Below are 17,034 nucleotides of genomic sequence, written 5' to 3'. Positions count from 1 at the left end.
ACTTTAAATTAAGATTGACAATTGATTCATGTGCGTTTCACATTACAAACAAATCACAAGTTTGCAAGTGTAACTCTATTAATCGTGAAAACCTACATTTATCAGGGGCTGAACCAGGATTTTGATGTAAGAGGTTGTGTAACTTAGGGGCGTAACCTTTTGACTTGCGCCCCTCCCTCAGAACCAAACTTTATTTTGTTTAAAATGCTGGCAATTTGTAGTCAGAAATGGTGCATTTTGGGCATATTTTATTAACTTTATCTCCTATATTGTAATATTATTTTTTTCACGATTTAAGGGAAGGGAGGCGCCGGGTGCGCCCCCCCCCTGGCCGGGGGAGCCCCCCCCCCACCTTGGAGCCGCTAGTGTTAAAATATTTTGTTTTATTTGAATCCATAATGTACGTTCAAACGTTTGTTACCCTGTTTTCATTCTGTGTTTAAATTGATTAAATATTGAAACCAATGCAACCAATGCAACAACGGAAACCTTTAATTGAACAGACTTCCTTGTCCGGATCACAGTTACTAGGTATTTGGACTGCGTTTTTTTGGCCAGTCGAGCGATTGGTCCCTAAGGTGATCACTTGGACTGAGAATCATAAAAAAATGTGTTTTAGTACCCAATGATACACATAATAAACAAATAATCAACTTTTGGTCGTTTATTTTTATACATTAAATATTTTGAAATTTCATACATTCTTTATCATTCACAAGTTATGAAGGTTAGCAGATTTCGGGTTAAGACATATGTGTGGAAACAAGTTCAGATCTACAAGAATTTTTCGATAAAACAACTGTATACGTCGCATGCATGTTCAGAAGGGAGTTATCTCCAAGGTGCAATCGCTCAACAAGCACAAACTAGACGCGTGTTCTCTATTTTCTTTAATAACACTGCCAAGAATACTGTTTATATACCGACTCACAAATCTTCGCCAATACTTTTGAGTATGCACAAGATCCGAACCCGGCATGCGCTTTTTGGCTATACCACGGCCTCTAAACGCCAGCTCCACCACTTTACGGTGGTGCAAAGAAAAAGACCTGTCGACACTTCCGTGGTGGAGCTGTGCCCTATGTTTACATGAACAAACGTGAGTATGGTTTATATTTTATTTGATAATTTCATTTAACGGACATATTTCGAAAATCGGAGAATGTGGTACCGTGTAAGAACACTTCTACTTTAGGTTGGTTACTATTTCGTTTCAATATTGAGCAAACTGTGGTGCCAGGAGTTTTTCTCCCGAATCGGACTTGTGCATATTTTGAGATCTGATTGCATAGCAAGTACATTTCGGTGCTTACACACCCCGTAAGAACATTCTCACGCATGCAAACATAACTGTTATGTATAGTACCTATGCCAGAACACAACAAAACTGATAAGCACTTCTTAAAAAGAAGAAATGCACATTTTTATAAAAGTGGTGGCGCTGTTGCCCTAGTGGTGGCGCTGTCGAGTAGTGGTGGCGCTATCGACTCCGTAATCAAGTATGTTTTGCGCTTGAAGTAATATAAAAAGTTCATGCTTTTTGAATGAATACAAAGGTTGCTATGTTTATCAATCATTGTTATGCTGGTTATGCATACTACTTGCGGAAACAAAACTCTACGCGAACTACCTTAACCTTAATGAAACCTATATCGAAAACAAACGGCTAGGTGCTGTTAATATTACCATAGAACTATAAGTATCTATCATGTGTGTCCGGTTCTTGCATACCGGACGTGTGCTCCCGGTCAATTTACCAGTGCTGGAAAAACGCATCTTACACCACCATGTAAGATGAGTAACGCGCAACAACGTGCTACTTCTTATTTTTTTATTGTATGGTTTATGAAAAGAATATTATTTCATTTCAATAAAGCGCAATCAAATATATAAGTGTGCAATAATTAAAGCTGCACTCTCACAGATTGAACGTTTTGACAACATTTTATTTTTTGTCTTGGAGCGAGCCAATTAATGCGAAGATGCATGGAAACCAGTTACATAAAACTGCTGACAAAAAACAGATTTCAGATTTTTATATTTAAGTCCAAAAATTGATGTTTCATGCATTTTTCTTAAACCGCTTGTAACGGTTAAAGCCTTAAAACCTTAATTTTCGAACGGAAATATGAAAATCTGCGATCTGATCTTTTGCCAGCAATTTTTTATCATTGGTTTGCAAATATTTACGCAAAAATTTGCTCTTTCCAAGACAAAAAATAAAAAAAGGTGTAAAAACGGTATATCTCTGAGAGTGCAGCTTTAAAATAGATAATAAATAATCGTAAAAACTCGATTTACTGTAAAGGTTACTAATTGACATCAATAATAATTTGAAATTACTGCGCTTTATGACGTTAGTAAACAACGTAGCACGCGCATTTTGGTGAAATGTATAAAAGTGCGTTTTCTACGTCAAATTTTCCACAAATTGATAATTTTAGATATGCAAGAAAAACATATCAATCATACTTTTCCGGTCCGGATCGAAAAATCCCTCCCTCTGCAAACCTTGTTACCGGCTTACGCGCGTGCACTCGGGTCGGCTTTTTCTATCCGTACCGGACACACACGATAGATACTTGGTAATATTAACAGCACCTAGCCGTTTGTTTTCCAAATAGGTTTTATTAAGGTTAAGGTAGTTCGCGTAGAGTTTTGTTTCCGCAAGTAGTATGCATAACCAGCATAACAATGAATGATAAACATAGCAACCTTTGTATTCATTCCAAAAGCGTTCACTTTTTAATATTAGTTCAAGCGCAAAACATACGCGATAGCTACTCGACAGCGCCACCACTTGGGCATCAGCGCCACCACTTTTATAAAAATGTGCATTTTTCCTTTTTAAGAAGTGCTTATCAGTTTTGTTGTGTTCTGGCATAGGTACTATACATAACAGTTATGTTTGCATGCGTGAGAATGTTCTTACGGGGTGTGTAAGCACCGAAATGTACTTGCTATGCAATCAGATCTCAAAATATGCACAAGTCCGATTCGGGAGAAAAACTCCTGGCACCACAGTTTGCTCAATATTGAAACGAAATAGTAACCAACCTAAAGTAGAAGTGTTCTTACACGGTACCACATTCTCCGATTTTCGAAATATGTCCGTTAAATGAAATTATCAAATAAAATATAAACCATACTCACGTTTGTTCATGTAAACATAGGGCACAGCTCCACCACGGAAGTGTCGACAGGTCTTTTTCTTTGCACCACCGTAAAGTGGTGGAGCTGGCGATTAGAGGCTGTGTATACGCGCGGACGGGTACCAGTCATGAGGTAAACATTACCCCGGTTCCCATTCGCGCGTAAAGTTGAAAAGCGCATGCCGGGTTCGGCCGGTCAAAATTACTGGCGAAGATTTGTGAGTCGTTAAAAAAAGTGTTCTTGGCAGAGTTGTCAAAGAAAATTGCGAAAACGCTACTAGTTTGTGCTTGTTGAGCGATTGCACATTGGAGATAACTTCCTTCTGAACATGCATGCGACGTATACAGTTGTTTTATCGAAAAATTCTTGTAGATCTGAACTCGTTTGCACACATATGTCTCAAACCGAAATCTGCTAAACTTCATAACTTGTGAATGATAAAGATTGTATGAAATTGTAAAATATTAAATATGTAAAAATAAACGACAACAATTTGATTATTTGTTTATTATGTGTATCATAGAGTACTAAAACACATTTTTTATGATTCTCAGTCGAAGAGATCACCCTAGGGACCAATCGCTCGACTGGCCAAAGAATGCAGTCCAAATATACAAGTAACTGTGGTCCGGATAGCAGATTGCTACAGGTTGAACTTTTCAACTTTTATTAAAATAATTGTAAAGCGAATGTGTATCAGTCGAATGTTATTTATAAAGCAGAACATTTGTTTCGGCGAAACCGATAAAAATGCTTAACAGATAATACACGTATGATTATTGATTTTTATTTTCAAGTCATCGAATATTATTTTTTTTTAACATATAAATGTAAATACAACAATTATTCACGGACAAACAGTGCGTTAATCGCATTTTTTAATACTCCAAGGTTTAATTGGCACACTATTGGTTGATGCGATTTTTTTTAAATCAAAAGGATTGTTATGTTTAACTAATTTGCAAAAGCATATAGGTTGTCTTCAGTAAAGAAGTATAAGTCGTAGTTAACGTGTTTTTTTTTAATTAATAGCTACGTGGCCACAAACTCTCCAGTAAAAATAAGCGCCAAAATATCGCTTATAATATGTTTCTATCTGTACACAAATCATATGCATTTTTTGTTGTGATCGTTACAATTAAATAAAAAAAGCATCTAAATTAAAAACAGAACAATATTTTGCGTTTACCAATATAGTGTCCCTTTAAGGTTGCACGCAATGTTCCAGTTTTGCCCAGTATCTCTTAAACGTCTACATATGTTGAGATACCTCAACACTACACCGCCCTTGATCATATCAGCTCAAGTTCAAGGTCACATGAATGATAAGAAAAACCCGGAAGTTAAATTTCTGCATGTTCCCCTATTTTCTAACACAGAGCACTTCGTCATATAATGGTTATACCGTATCGAAACATGGGCTATTTTCCATCTTTATAGGGTTTGCAAATGTAAAAGCACTTGTTTAAGATGCTGGATTTAGTTGGTCTTCTTTTTTGCTTACATTTTCACCGCAGTTTACGCCTACGCCAGATCGGTGGCACTATATCGTATACAACGTGGCTACATTTAACTATATTTTTTTATTGAAAATTTAGAAATCTGCTAAACTTGGTTTATATGAGAGTTATTTGGTGGTATGTAACCTGATTGCAATTCCGCCGCAGTTTAAGCTCACGCCGGATCAGTTGAATTTTAATGAAAAGGAATAGTGGCTACGTTCAACTATTTTATTTTTCATAAACATTTAGAAAATCTCTTTTATGCAATTTGGTATATAGAAAATTGATTTGGTGGTTAATAAATTAAAGGCCATGTGTAAGCAGTTCGATGTCGGCTATGTATAGTTTTGTATCTGATACAATTATTATTTTTTCCACCAAACATTTCAACAGAAAATGGTCTGACGTGCAGTGTATGCCTGAAGTGAATATTACGCATTTATCTTGAAATGAAGTTCTGACATTTGTGATTAATTACAGCATGGATTGAAAGCTGCAAAATGAAGACTATTGTGTATTGTTATGATGAACAATTGGGACCTTGGTTTTGCAGTAAAAACTCATACATTTGAACCGAAAATAAAACAGCATCTTAATTGTAGGTGTTTTTTTCTGTGGAACACGACTACTAAAAATTACACCAAAAATACATCATTCGTTCGTCATATTAACAAGTATTATTTATACTTAATTATTCATCAGAAAATATGTCCGAAGTGCAGAATGATATACATGACAAAATTTGCGTACTTTCACCATTAAATAATGGTTAGGTAGATGTCGGACGCAACTCGCCAATATAAAACCACTCGTAATGTCTTCATTCATTAGTTCGTGCTGTCAGGTTTATGATATTGTTTCGCCATACGTAAGGGTCGTCATACATCCGTATGCCAGTTATGTGAATTAATTCGTAGGAACTGTTGAAACATTTGTATTTATTTATAAATCAGTTCTGGAATTAAAACAACTTGAGTTACAAATATCAGGTATTTATTATAAGAAAATGTTTTTTTTCTTTTATATGATCTGTAGCATTTTTTAAATACTGTATGAATTTGTATTTAAAGCTGCACTCTCACAGATTTACCGTTTTGACAACTTTTTAATTTTTTGTCTTGGAATGAGCAAATTTTTGCGTAGATATATGCAAACAAGTGATATAAGACTGCTGACAAAAGATCAGGTCGCAGATTTTCATATTTCTGTTCAAAAATTAATGTTTTACGAACGGTTTAAGAAAAATGCATAAAACATCACTTTTTAAACTTAAACATAAACATATGCGACCTAGTTTTTGTCAGCAGTCTAATATAACTCGTTTTCGTGGATTTTCACAAAAATTGGCTCGTTCCAAGACAAAAAAATAAAAAAAGTTGTCAAAACGTTCGACCTGTGAGAGTGCAGCTTCAAAGAAAGCCTCATAATGAAACAATCGTGTTTAAGACTATTGAGCGTACGGATTCTCTAATTGCTTCGCTGTTCGTTGGAGATATACACTTTTATTTAATTATCAGCAAATAAGTTGAAAGTTACGTTTGAGTTACGTAGGAGAGTTACAATAGGCAATAATTATGCGTGAAATAATCTTTTACGGAGATATTATTATTATATTTATATCGCTTCTTTAAGAAAAACAGAAGCTGAAGCTGGATTAAACTCATTCCTTTCGCAAGTGGCAAGAACGGAACAAAGTAAGTAAGTACATTTTAACAAATTACGTCAGAGACCCGTTTCGTTAACATGTCGTAGACATAACGCTGCTTAAAGCTGCACTCTCACAGATTGAACGTTTTGACAACATTTTTATTTTCTGTCTTGGAACGAGCAAATGTTTACGTAAATATCTGCAAACAAGTGCTAAAAGACTGGTGAAAAAAGCTCAGATCGCAGATTTTCATATTTCCGCTCAAAAATTGATGTTTTATGCATTCTTCTTAACCGTTAGTAAGCCATAAATCAATACATTTGGAATGGTCCTATCCTTGTCTTTTGTTACACTATCTATCCTTGTCTTTTGTAACACTATCTATCCTTGTCATTTGAAACGTTATCTAACTCTTTTTATCATTGTCCTTTGTAACACCCGTTATCATTGTCCGATGAAAAACCCTGTAATCATGTCCTTTGTAATACCTTTTATCCTGGTCCTGTATGACGTCCATTACCCTGATTCTTTGTGACATTCATTATCGTGGTCCTTTGTGGTATCCATTATCGTGGTCCTTTGTGACATCCATTACCCTGGTCCCTTGTGACATTCATTATCGTGGTCCTTTGTGGCATCAATTATCCTGGTCCTTTGTGACATCCATTATCGTGGACCTTTATAACATCCATTATCCTGGTCCTTTGTAACATTTATTATCCTGGTCCTTTGTGACATTCATTTCTTTGTGACATCCATTTTCCTGGTCTTTTGTAACATCCATAATCCCGGTCCATTGTGGCATCTATTACCATTGACCTTGGTGACATCCATTATCCTGGTCCTTTGTAACACATTTAATCCTGGTCCCTTGTAACATCCATTATCCCGGTCCCTTGTGACATCCATTATCCTGGTCCCTTGTGACAGCCATTATCCTGGTCCCTTGTGACAGCCATTATCCTGGTCCCTTGTGGCATCCATTATCCTGGTCCTTTGTGACAGCCATTATCCTGGTCCCTTGTGACATCCATTATCCTGGTCCCTTGTGACAGCCATTATCCTGGTCCCTTGTGACAGCCATTATCCTGGTCCCTTGTGGCATCCATTATACTGGTCCCTTGTGAAAACCATTATCCTGGTCCTTTGTGGCAACCATCATCCTAATCCCTTGTAACATCCATTACCCTGGTGCTTTGTGGGATCCATTATCCTGGTCCCATGTGACATCCATTATCCTGGTCCCTTGTGACATCCATTATCCTGGTCCCTTGTGAAAATCATTATCCTGGTCCTTTGTGACATCCATTATCCTGGTCCCTTGTGACATCCATTATCCTGGTCCCTTGTGAAAATCATTATCCTGGTCCTTTGTGGCATCCATCATCCTAATTCCTTGTAACATCCATTACCCTGGTGCTTTGTGGGATCCATTATCCTGGTCCCATGTGACATCCATTATCCTGGTCTTTTGTGACATTCATTATCTTGGTCCTTTTTCACATTCATTATCCTGGTCCTTTGTGACATTCATTAACTTGGTCCTTTGTGACATTCAATACCTTGGTCCTTTGTGACATTCATTATCATCATTATCCTGGTCCTTTGTGACATTCATTAACTTGGTCCTTTGTCACATTCATTATCTTGATCCTTTGTCACATTCATTATCCTGGTCCTTTGTGACATTCATTTTCCTGGTCCTTTGTCACATTCATTATCCTGGTCCTTTGTGAGATTCAATATCTTGGTCCTTTGTGACATTCAATATACTAGTCCTTGGTGACAGTCATTATTCCGGTACATTGTGACATCCATTATCCTGGTTCTTTGTGACATTTATTATCTTGGTCCTTTGTCACATTCATTATCCTGGTCCTTTGCGACATTCATTATCCTAGTCCTTTGTGACATTCATTATCTTGGTCCTTTATGACATTCATTATTCTGGTCCTTTGTGACATTCATTATCCTGGTCCTTTGTGACATTCATTATCATCATTATCCTGGTCCTTTGTGAAATTCATTATCTTGGTCCTTTGTCACATTCATTATCTTGGTCCTTTGTGACATCCATTTTCTTGGTCCTTTGTGACATTCATTATCTTGGTCCTTTGTGACATTCATTATCCTGGTCTTTTGTGACATTCATTATCCTGGTCCCATGTGACATTCAATACCCTGGTCCTTTGTGACATTCATTATCATCATTATCCTGGTCCTTTGTGACATTCATTATCTTGGTCCTTTGTCAAATTCATTATCCTGGTCTTTTGTGACATTCATTATCCTGGTCCCTTGTGACATTTAATAACCTGTTCCTTTGTGACATTCAATACCCTGGTCCTTTATGACATTCATTATCATCATTATCCTGGTCCTTTGTGAAATTCATTATCTTGGTCCTTTGTCACATTCATTATCCTGGTCCTTTGTGACATCCATTATCTTGGTCCTTTGTGACATTCATTATCTTGGTCCTTTGTGACATTCATTATCCTGGTATTTTGTGACATCCATTTTCCTGGTCCCTTGTGACATTCAATACCCTGGTCCTTTATGACATTCATTATGATCATTATCCTGGTCCTTTGTGAAATTCATTATCTTGGTACTCTGTCACATTCATTATCCTGGTCCTTTGTGGTATTCATTATTCTGGTCCTTTGTGACCCACATTATCCTGGTCCTTTGTGACATTCAATACCCCGGTCCTTTGTGACATTCTTTATCTTGGTCCTTTGTGACATTCATTATCTTGGTCCTTTGTGACATTCATTATCCTGGTTCTTTTGACATCCATTATCCTGGTCCTTTGTGACATTAATTGTCTTGGTCCTTTGTGACATTCATTATCCTGGTCCTTTGTGACATTCACTATCTTGGTCCTTTATGACATTCATTATCCTGGTCCTTTGTGACATTCATTATCCTGGTCATTTTTGACATTCATTATCCTGGTCCTTTGTGATATTAAATATCTTGGTCCTTTGTGACATTCAATATACTAGTCCTTGGTGACATCCATTATCCTGGCCCCTTGTGACATCCATTATCCTGGGCTTTGTGACACAACTTATTCTTGTCCCTTTTAACAGCATCTGCCATTGTAATCTGTAAAACTTTTTATACTTATGCTTTATATTACAACAATCGTAGCAATTTGTATCATAATTAATCCCCTTTCTTTGTTCCACTCTTTATCCTTGTCCCCTCCCGTTTGTTTCGGGTACTAACCCAAAGGCGGGCAAAATTCCCCTATTCGATATTCATTTTGTTATTTTATTAAATATTTATCATATATAATGTATATATTCTATAAAACTGTTTATAACATTTCACAGCAATTTCTTGACAATCAACATGCATATAGTTGGAAAGCACCATAATTGAGTATTATAGGTAATAACTAGCTTGTTTAACCATTTATGGGGCGAAAACCACACACACATGATGGAAATACAGAACTTGAGACCGATTTTGAATAGATATGAAGTTATTTGAACCATGATTTAAGTCCTAAGAGTAACTTTAAACGTTTATTAAAAATGATAAATGTAACATTACAACAATTTATTAGTTAATAACAGCTTCGCGCGTACGAAAGTGTCGGGTCATTTATTATTAAAAATGTCAGGCACGAACAACAATATTTTCTTGAACTGTTTTAAGGTAATTCATGCACATTTTAACGATTAGACTAGTTTCCGTTTAGAAGACAAATTTCGTAAACACGCCAATATATCATTTCGTTTTCAGTCTCAAAATTTGAAAGCTATGACTTAAATGTATGGAGGAAATTTTGCTGGTGATATCGCAATAAACTTTGAACACGGAGCGAGCACAACAACTGGAAGTTTACATACTGCCGCTCTTACCAAACATACCTTTATGCTACAATAAAGAACAGAACAGAACAGATCACAGTTTATTCGCTTTAATGTTCACAACCAAATATCTTTGTTGAATCGTATCTTCTGAATTTATATTTGAGTTTTCGATTTTGGCAATATACAATATAACCGAGACAGGCCGAGACAGGCGTAGCCCGTATTTTTTTTATGTGGATTGCCAAAATTGGACAATAACTTAAAGTGCAACTCTTATTCAAAATCAATAAATACATATGTATAACAAATATACATTTTGAGTGATAAACCTTTAACTAATCAGTAAATAATGCATTTATGGAAATTATTAATTACTTATATCAAGATTGTAACCGTGTATTTAAAAGCTGAAAACGCAAAAATATTAAATGATTGGCGAATGCTTAAAGATTTACTGTGATTTACTATCGTATTATAAGGTAAAATACCGTGTTTTCAGCACATTTCTTTTAAAATAAACTCGGTGTCCTTTATAAGAAACATTGTTTTCGACTTTTCTTCACCCTTTAATGATATTTTAAAACTATTTTTAATTGTGATAAATCTTATTCGGGAATAAGAGTGCATCTTTAATTGGTAGTTGTTGTAGCATTCGTTAGAATATATCTTTGTAAAAATATTCAACAGTAATTTGATGAATCCTCGATAGTTATTTGCTCACACACAAATATAAACAAGTATGCTACCTTTAACTACTGGCACTAGTTTACTACGTGGGAAACAGACTGACATAAATATATACGATAAGTCTTTTTATGGTGCATTCGTCAGAATTGATCTACTTAAAAAGTTAGAATCAATCAACAGAAAAATTGAAAAGTCCTCGTTTGTCATTGGCCCTCACAAAAATGTAAACATCAAGTATATGCTACCTTTTACTTCAGACAAATTCTAACTGAAAAACACTTTATGAATCATTTTGGGGCTGCTGGCACTAGTTTAAAACTGCACTCTCACATATTGAACGTTTTGACAACTTTAAAAAAAAATGTATTTGAAGGAGCCAATGTGTGCGAAAATACATGCAGACCAGTCATATCAGACTGCTGACAAAAATTAGATCGCAGATATTTATATTTAAGTTCAAAAAATGTTTTATGCATTTTTCTTAAAACCGTTAGTAACGCTTTTAGCCATAAAACATTAATTTTCGAAAGGAAATATGAAAACCTGCGATCTGATCTTTTGTCCGCAGTCTTTTATCACTAGTTTGCAGATATTTACGCAAAATATTGCTCATTCCATGACAAAAAATATAAAAGCTGTCAAAAAAAACAGTTAACATGTGGGAGTGCAGCTTTAACACGTAAGCCTTGATGGACTAAAGTATGCTTGAAATACTGAAGCTGTCTTTTCATAAGTAAAATGCATGTACAGAATTGTTGAACAATACTCGATTATCATTGGCCTACACCAAAATGCAAACACCGAAAAAACAGAGTAAACAAAACTATAAATAGCTAATCGAGTGACGAACAGTAAATAAATGACACATGGTAACACGTTTTTTTTCATTGACTAATAGATAATTTGTGGTCGCACCTTAGGCGCGAAGACACCACTTAGCCGGCGCTAAAACCGTCATAAATGTCTAAAACCGTCCTCATACCGTATCGATTCTGGACAGATATTGTGCGTTTGTTTCAGAAATAATATAGTTAATGTCTGGTCTACGGTCAGTCGTCCGCTCCCACGTCGCAACTAACAGTATTACCTACAATGTAAAGTATAGAAAAACACGTAAGTAGATAAATAAATAAATACATGCACTTCTGTGGGTGGCTGTCCCAATGGCAAACACATGGTTGTTTCGGCATGTTGTTTGGTACATAGCATGTTCGTGTTATATCAGTTTGAGCTGGAGCCACAGGTACTTGGCTAAATGTGAAGGTCAGAAGTACTGTGCTAATTCAAGATAACCATAATTGTAAGTCTTGTGGTATTCAAAGGTCATACGTTTAAATTCTGACCTCACCTTGAGCCAAGCAAAATGGCCGTAGCCCAAAAAGCATCTCAAAGAACAATCCTATTTTGTATGTTTTCAGTATGTCTCCACGTGCATCAAGCATCCCCGTATTCCTCCTGGCTGTAGCCTGTGTGTGCCTTGGTCAGAATCAACAGTTCCCCTATGAAAACATGATCGTAATGGCTCGTAACCTTGACCCAACAAACAGGCTCGCAAGCGGGCTCGGTCCGAAAAGTGGGCTCGGTCCGATAAGCGGACCCGGGCCGTCAAGTGGGATAGGTCCGTCAAAAAGTGTCGGTCCTTTCGGTGGAGTCGGTCTGCCAAGTGGAGTTGGTCGGTCCAGTGGAGTTGGATCGTCCAGTGGAGTCGGTCCGTCAAGCAGGCTAGGTTCAAACAGCCGTATCGGTCCGTCAAGCGGGCTCGACTCGTCAGCTGGGCTTGGTTCAACAAGTGGGCTCGGTCCGTCAAGTGGACTTGATCCGTCGAGTAGGTTCGGTTTGTCAAACGGGCTAGGTGCAACAAGCAGACTTGGTCCGTCTAGTGGGCTCAGTCAATCAACTGGGCTCGGTTCACCAAGTAACCTCATTGAATCAAAGGTCGGTCCGTCAAGCGGGCTGGGTTCAACAAGCATGTTCGGAGCAACAAACATGCTCTTTCCTGATCAGAGTACGTGGACGACTTTACAAACAATATATAACTCCATTGATCATAAAGATAACTAAACAAAGGCATCTGGATCTCCCATTTATGTTAAATATATATGTCCCTGCATCAAAACACCTTTCATACTGTTTGCATTGTGTCTTGGTAAAGTACACGGACGTTTTTCATCCTTTATTCCAAAACGTCCGTGCACTTTATCAATTTTGTTTTTTTGCTCATTTCCCCCTTGAAATAACTAGTTGAAATAAAACCATGGCCTCTGATACCTACAAAATGCATAAAACTTAATGAAAATATGATTATCGTATGGATAACTTACGGCTAACACAACTTTTAGTAATATATGTGTCAGGAGCCGTGTACAGAGCCGAAATTTCCACTTCCCAGAAATCAGTTGGTCAAGAATTTCAGAAAAAAAGTTAAGGATTTTAGAGAAAGTTGTCTATAACCGTGGAAAGTGCTCTTAAAAATTATCCCAAAATTAAGAAAGTTATCTTTAAAAAAACCTACCTGAATCGAGACATTTTTTTAACATTTTTGCCTTGAACTTTACCAATAAGTCACATGGGTTCTCCATTGTGTTTTTGTAGACGAAACTGTCCATTGACACTGAGCAAAAATTACATAAAAACAAATTGGCAATTAATTCAACCGAAAATGATTTTTTAAATAATTATTGTTTTTGTTTAGTTCCTGATCCAGACTGTCCGTTAGAGATTCACCCGGATACCGATACAATGTTCATCCAGCGTGATGCTGTGGGAGATCCTAAACCACGCAACTGCCCACCAAGGACATATTTCCTGCGTTCTGTTTGCTCCTGCGTGAATATACCGCGCGACAGTAAGTAGGTTACATTCTACTAAATAAAGAGTATAGGTATGTGAACAGGCCGGGTGAATCTCTAACGGACAATCTGGACCAGGAACTTGAGAACCAGAAAAACAACCGTATGGAAAACGGATGTAGTCCTTCTATAGTCTCAAGTTAAGGTCATGTGTACCCACAAAAGCCTAAGTATTTCTTAATGACCATCTTAATAATAATAATAATAATAATAATAATAATAATAATAATAATAATGATAATAATAATAATAATAATAATAATAATAATAATAATAATAATAATAATAATATAAGCTTTGACACGACCTTTTCACAAGGCACTTTGAGTTCAATACCTGCGGCATTTGTAGCGAAAATTATGGCTACATTACAAAGAACAGTACAGTTATTCCAAAAGCTGTCGATCCAGAATGTATCCAAAACTGAAAAGAAATTATTCGTTATGTAATCACATATGAAACAATGCAGTATCTCAATTTTTGTAGCTTTTCCAGAGTGTAACCTCCGACCATCTGGGCTCGGTTCCGGCTGGTACGAAGAGAATGTGTTTGGAATGTGGATCCAGCGACCATGTGGACCCGGCTCCGCATTTAGCGCGTCAACGTGCGAGTGCTCGCTCGCAATATAGTTACGTCATCAATTTGTGTGTATATACTATTCGGGAAGAGTAAATTCTATGAAATAGGGCTTTTGGACAATATTTTGCACAAATATGCAGAATACCAGAACGTGTGCGTTTTATTTAAATAAACTTAGAAAGTGACAACCACACGTGTATACACGGGTTCTAGGGACCCTATATTTATTGTCTTGTATGTTCTGAAGTCCGTGTATCTGTATGTTGTCACTGTAGTTCAAATCAAAGAAAAAAGTCGAAGCAGTTTCTCAAATATTGACCTAGCTTCTGTTTCACCTGTACGACTTACTGATGGCTCATTCGGAACACCTCGGCCGTTTTTACCGAAAACTACCTCGTATGTATAATGGTACATTAGTAGAAGTAGTTCGTAAAATTTTGAAATCTATTTTAATAAAATGTAGTGTTTTAGCTACTATTTGTAGATCTAAGTATGAATAGATTGTCAGTGAAGGGTATTATTTCAAACATATATAAGATTCCTAAGTGTTAAGTCATTAAGTTTGACTATAGATAGATTATTAACATTGAAAGCCGTCCATATTCATCTGAGGTTGTTTTCGAACAAAATGTCCGAGGAGCTCCGAATGACTGATAACTTACCAAAAGTACTGTACCGCAGCTTTGAAAACGCTGCTTTCCATTGGATAAAATACAAATTAAAAAATACCACTGTAATGTTTTGGAACGTAAATGTCTGGTATTTAGCTTATGAAACTGCATTTCAATAAATAACTCGTTATTATCAAGGCATTGCTGAATAAAACATCTTTTGTCGCCAGACTGATTAATTGGTTTGACCATATGTGTGTTGTCATGTACTTACACTCATTTATTAAAACTTGTCATTTTATCAGTTATTTTTTTTCCTTGTTAATTGACATTTCATGTGTATAGTCTTGTTAATAATTGTGAAATAAATACTTCCAAATGACATGCTTGACGTTATTTATTGCCTGCACTGTTGAACTCATACCTGGTTGACGTACATGTCCAGGGAGTGTTGCGATGCTCTCGTTATTAGTTTTAACACATCACCAATTAAAGCTGCACTCTCACATATTTTTTGCCGTTTTTACAACTTATTATTTTTTGTCTAGGGATGAGCGTAATTTTGCGTAAATATCTGCAAACCAATGATATAAGATTGCTGACAAAAGATCCGATCGAAGATTTTCATATTTCCGTTCGAAAATTAATGTTTTTTTATGGTTAAAAGAAAAATGCATAAAATATCAATTTTATAATTTAAATATGAAAATCTGTGATCTGATTTTTGTCAGCAGTCTTATTTCACTGGTTTCCGTGCATTTTCGCATAAATTTGCTCGTTCCAAGACAAAATAATAATAATAAAAAAAATGTCAAAATGTTCGATTTGTGAGAGTGCAGCTTTAAAAACTACCATCGATTTTTTTTTATTAATATTTATGAACAAAACCAACACCTGATTATAACTGTAGTGTCATCCGTGCTGGAGGTGTATGTCCACCAAGCGTAGCACTGGGCCAAAGTTACTCACGTTTTAATCTGAGTTGGAGGCTGAAGATATTAGTTTTATTGTGAACTTGAAATTGAAAGAGAGGTAAAGACATGCTTCATTCCCTGCCATTATGAAGAAACATAAATAACTCATTGTATTAAACATACAAAGTAAATTAAATTCATTCTGAACTTGAAATTATAAGAGAGCTCATTTTCATTTTCACGATTATTAAGAGACATTAATAACTCATATAAATAACCATACAAAAAAATCAGACACACATTAATGTTACACACTAAAAGTGAATGTAATGAGGATATATTAATAAATATATAAATCCTCAATTTGACAACAAATAAAAAATAGTATAAAAATGTTGTTGTTTTTTATGTTTTAAACAAAAAGAAACAAAGTGGTTTAAAATGTTTTTGTTGTGCACATTTTCTGAATGCGAGTTGTAGACCTTTTCCAATGTCACCAAGTACTCGATCATCAAAAATTACCAGTCAAATCTCAATCTCAAACTCTTTTTCCCATATAAGAGCTTAGTATGATTCAAAATATCCAATGTTTTTACTACATTTAAGCTGGGAGTTGGATTAAATTGGTCCCAGATTTAAGAACGTATTTAATGTACTTGAATAATTGCTTACACACTGTTAACCGATGCGTTGTACTTAATACTTATTACTTTTTTCTGCAGTACAATAAAAAAGGAATCTTCATCAACGTTTCTAATCCACATATCATGATAAGAGAAAGTTAAACAAACTCGTCCGATTTTCAATATTTTGACGTCACATGTTCTTCACGAGTTGGAAATGGAATTAATATTAAACTATTTTTCATGATATTGCTTGCCTGTAAATAAGGTTATGAGTTTAATCGGACTGAGTCTGGTCCTTGACGTTTCAGTAGTGAATATTGGCTTATACGAATCTACATGACTGAATGAACAGATACACCTCTGTCAGCTTTCGTAACAGCTCGGCAATCTCCGGCAAGCCTCGGGAGAGACCTCGTAAATAGGCTACAAGATATACGAAAATGTAATGAGGCCACCGGCGATTTACGCATTATCATTACGCTGGGTAGACCCATTCGATAACGGACACAATATACTGAAATTATATTCAAAGACATTATACCCATTCGTTGAAATATTGACAAAGCTGAATTGTTCTCATATAACAAGTATGGTTTAATATTTATACATCAAAATATACATTAACAAGATGCGGA

The 17,034-nt window shown here is 35.9% G+C and overlaps 1 protein-coding gene across 5 annotated transcripts; it reads left to right on the top strand.

Moving 5' to 3' along the window:
- The first annotated feature begins 5,065 nt into the window (after window positions 1-5,065).
- LOC128246442 (collagen alpha-2(I) chain-like) lies at window positions 5,066-15,243 on the top strand. Of its 5 annotated transcripts, none has more exons than XM_052964653.1 (5): window positions 5,278-5,644; window positions 6,288-6,349; window positions 12,239-12,825; window positions 13,513-13,665; window positions 14,156-15,243. In XM_052964653.1, exons 3-5 carry the CDS (start codon window positions 12,240-12,242, stop codon window positions 14,296-14,298), a joined length of 882 nt encoding a protein of 293 aa, XP_052820613.1. In that variant the 5' UTR covers window positions 5,278-5,644; window positions 6,288-6,349; window position 12,239; the 3' UTR covers window positions 14,299-15,243. The 5 variants fall into 5 exon arrangements, with proteins under 5 accessions (XP_052820615.1, XP_052820613.1, XP_052820611.1 ...); XM_052964651.1 differs by having other exon boundaries at window positions 5,293-5,644; window positions 6,288-6,353; XM_052964654.1 differs by having other exon boundaries at window positions 5,328-5,644; window positions 6,288-6,353; window positions 14,165-15,243.
- Window positions 15,244-17,034: the final 1,791 nt, after the last annotated feature.

This window comes from Mya arenaria, chromosome 9 (genome assembly GCF_026914265.1).
Source record: "Mya arenaria isolate MELC-2E11 chromosome 9, ASM2691426v1".
NCBI classification, from domain to species: domain Eukaryota; kingdom Metazoa; phylum Mollusca; class Bivalvia; order Myida; family Myidae; genus Mya; species Mya arenaria.
The sequence above is the reverse complement of the archived record's forward strand: the minus strand, read 5'-3'. Positions and strand labels throughout refer to the sequence as shown.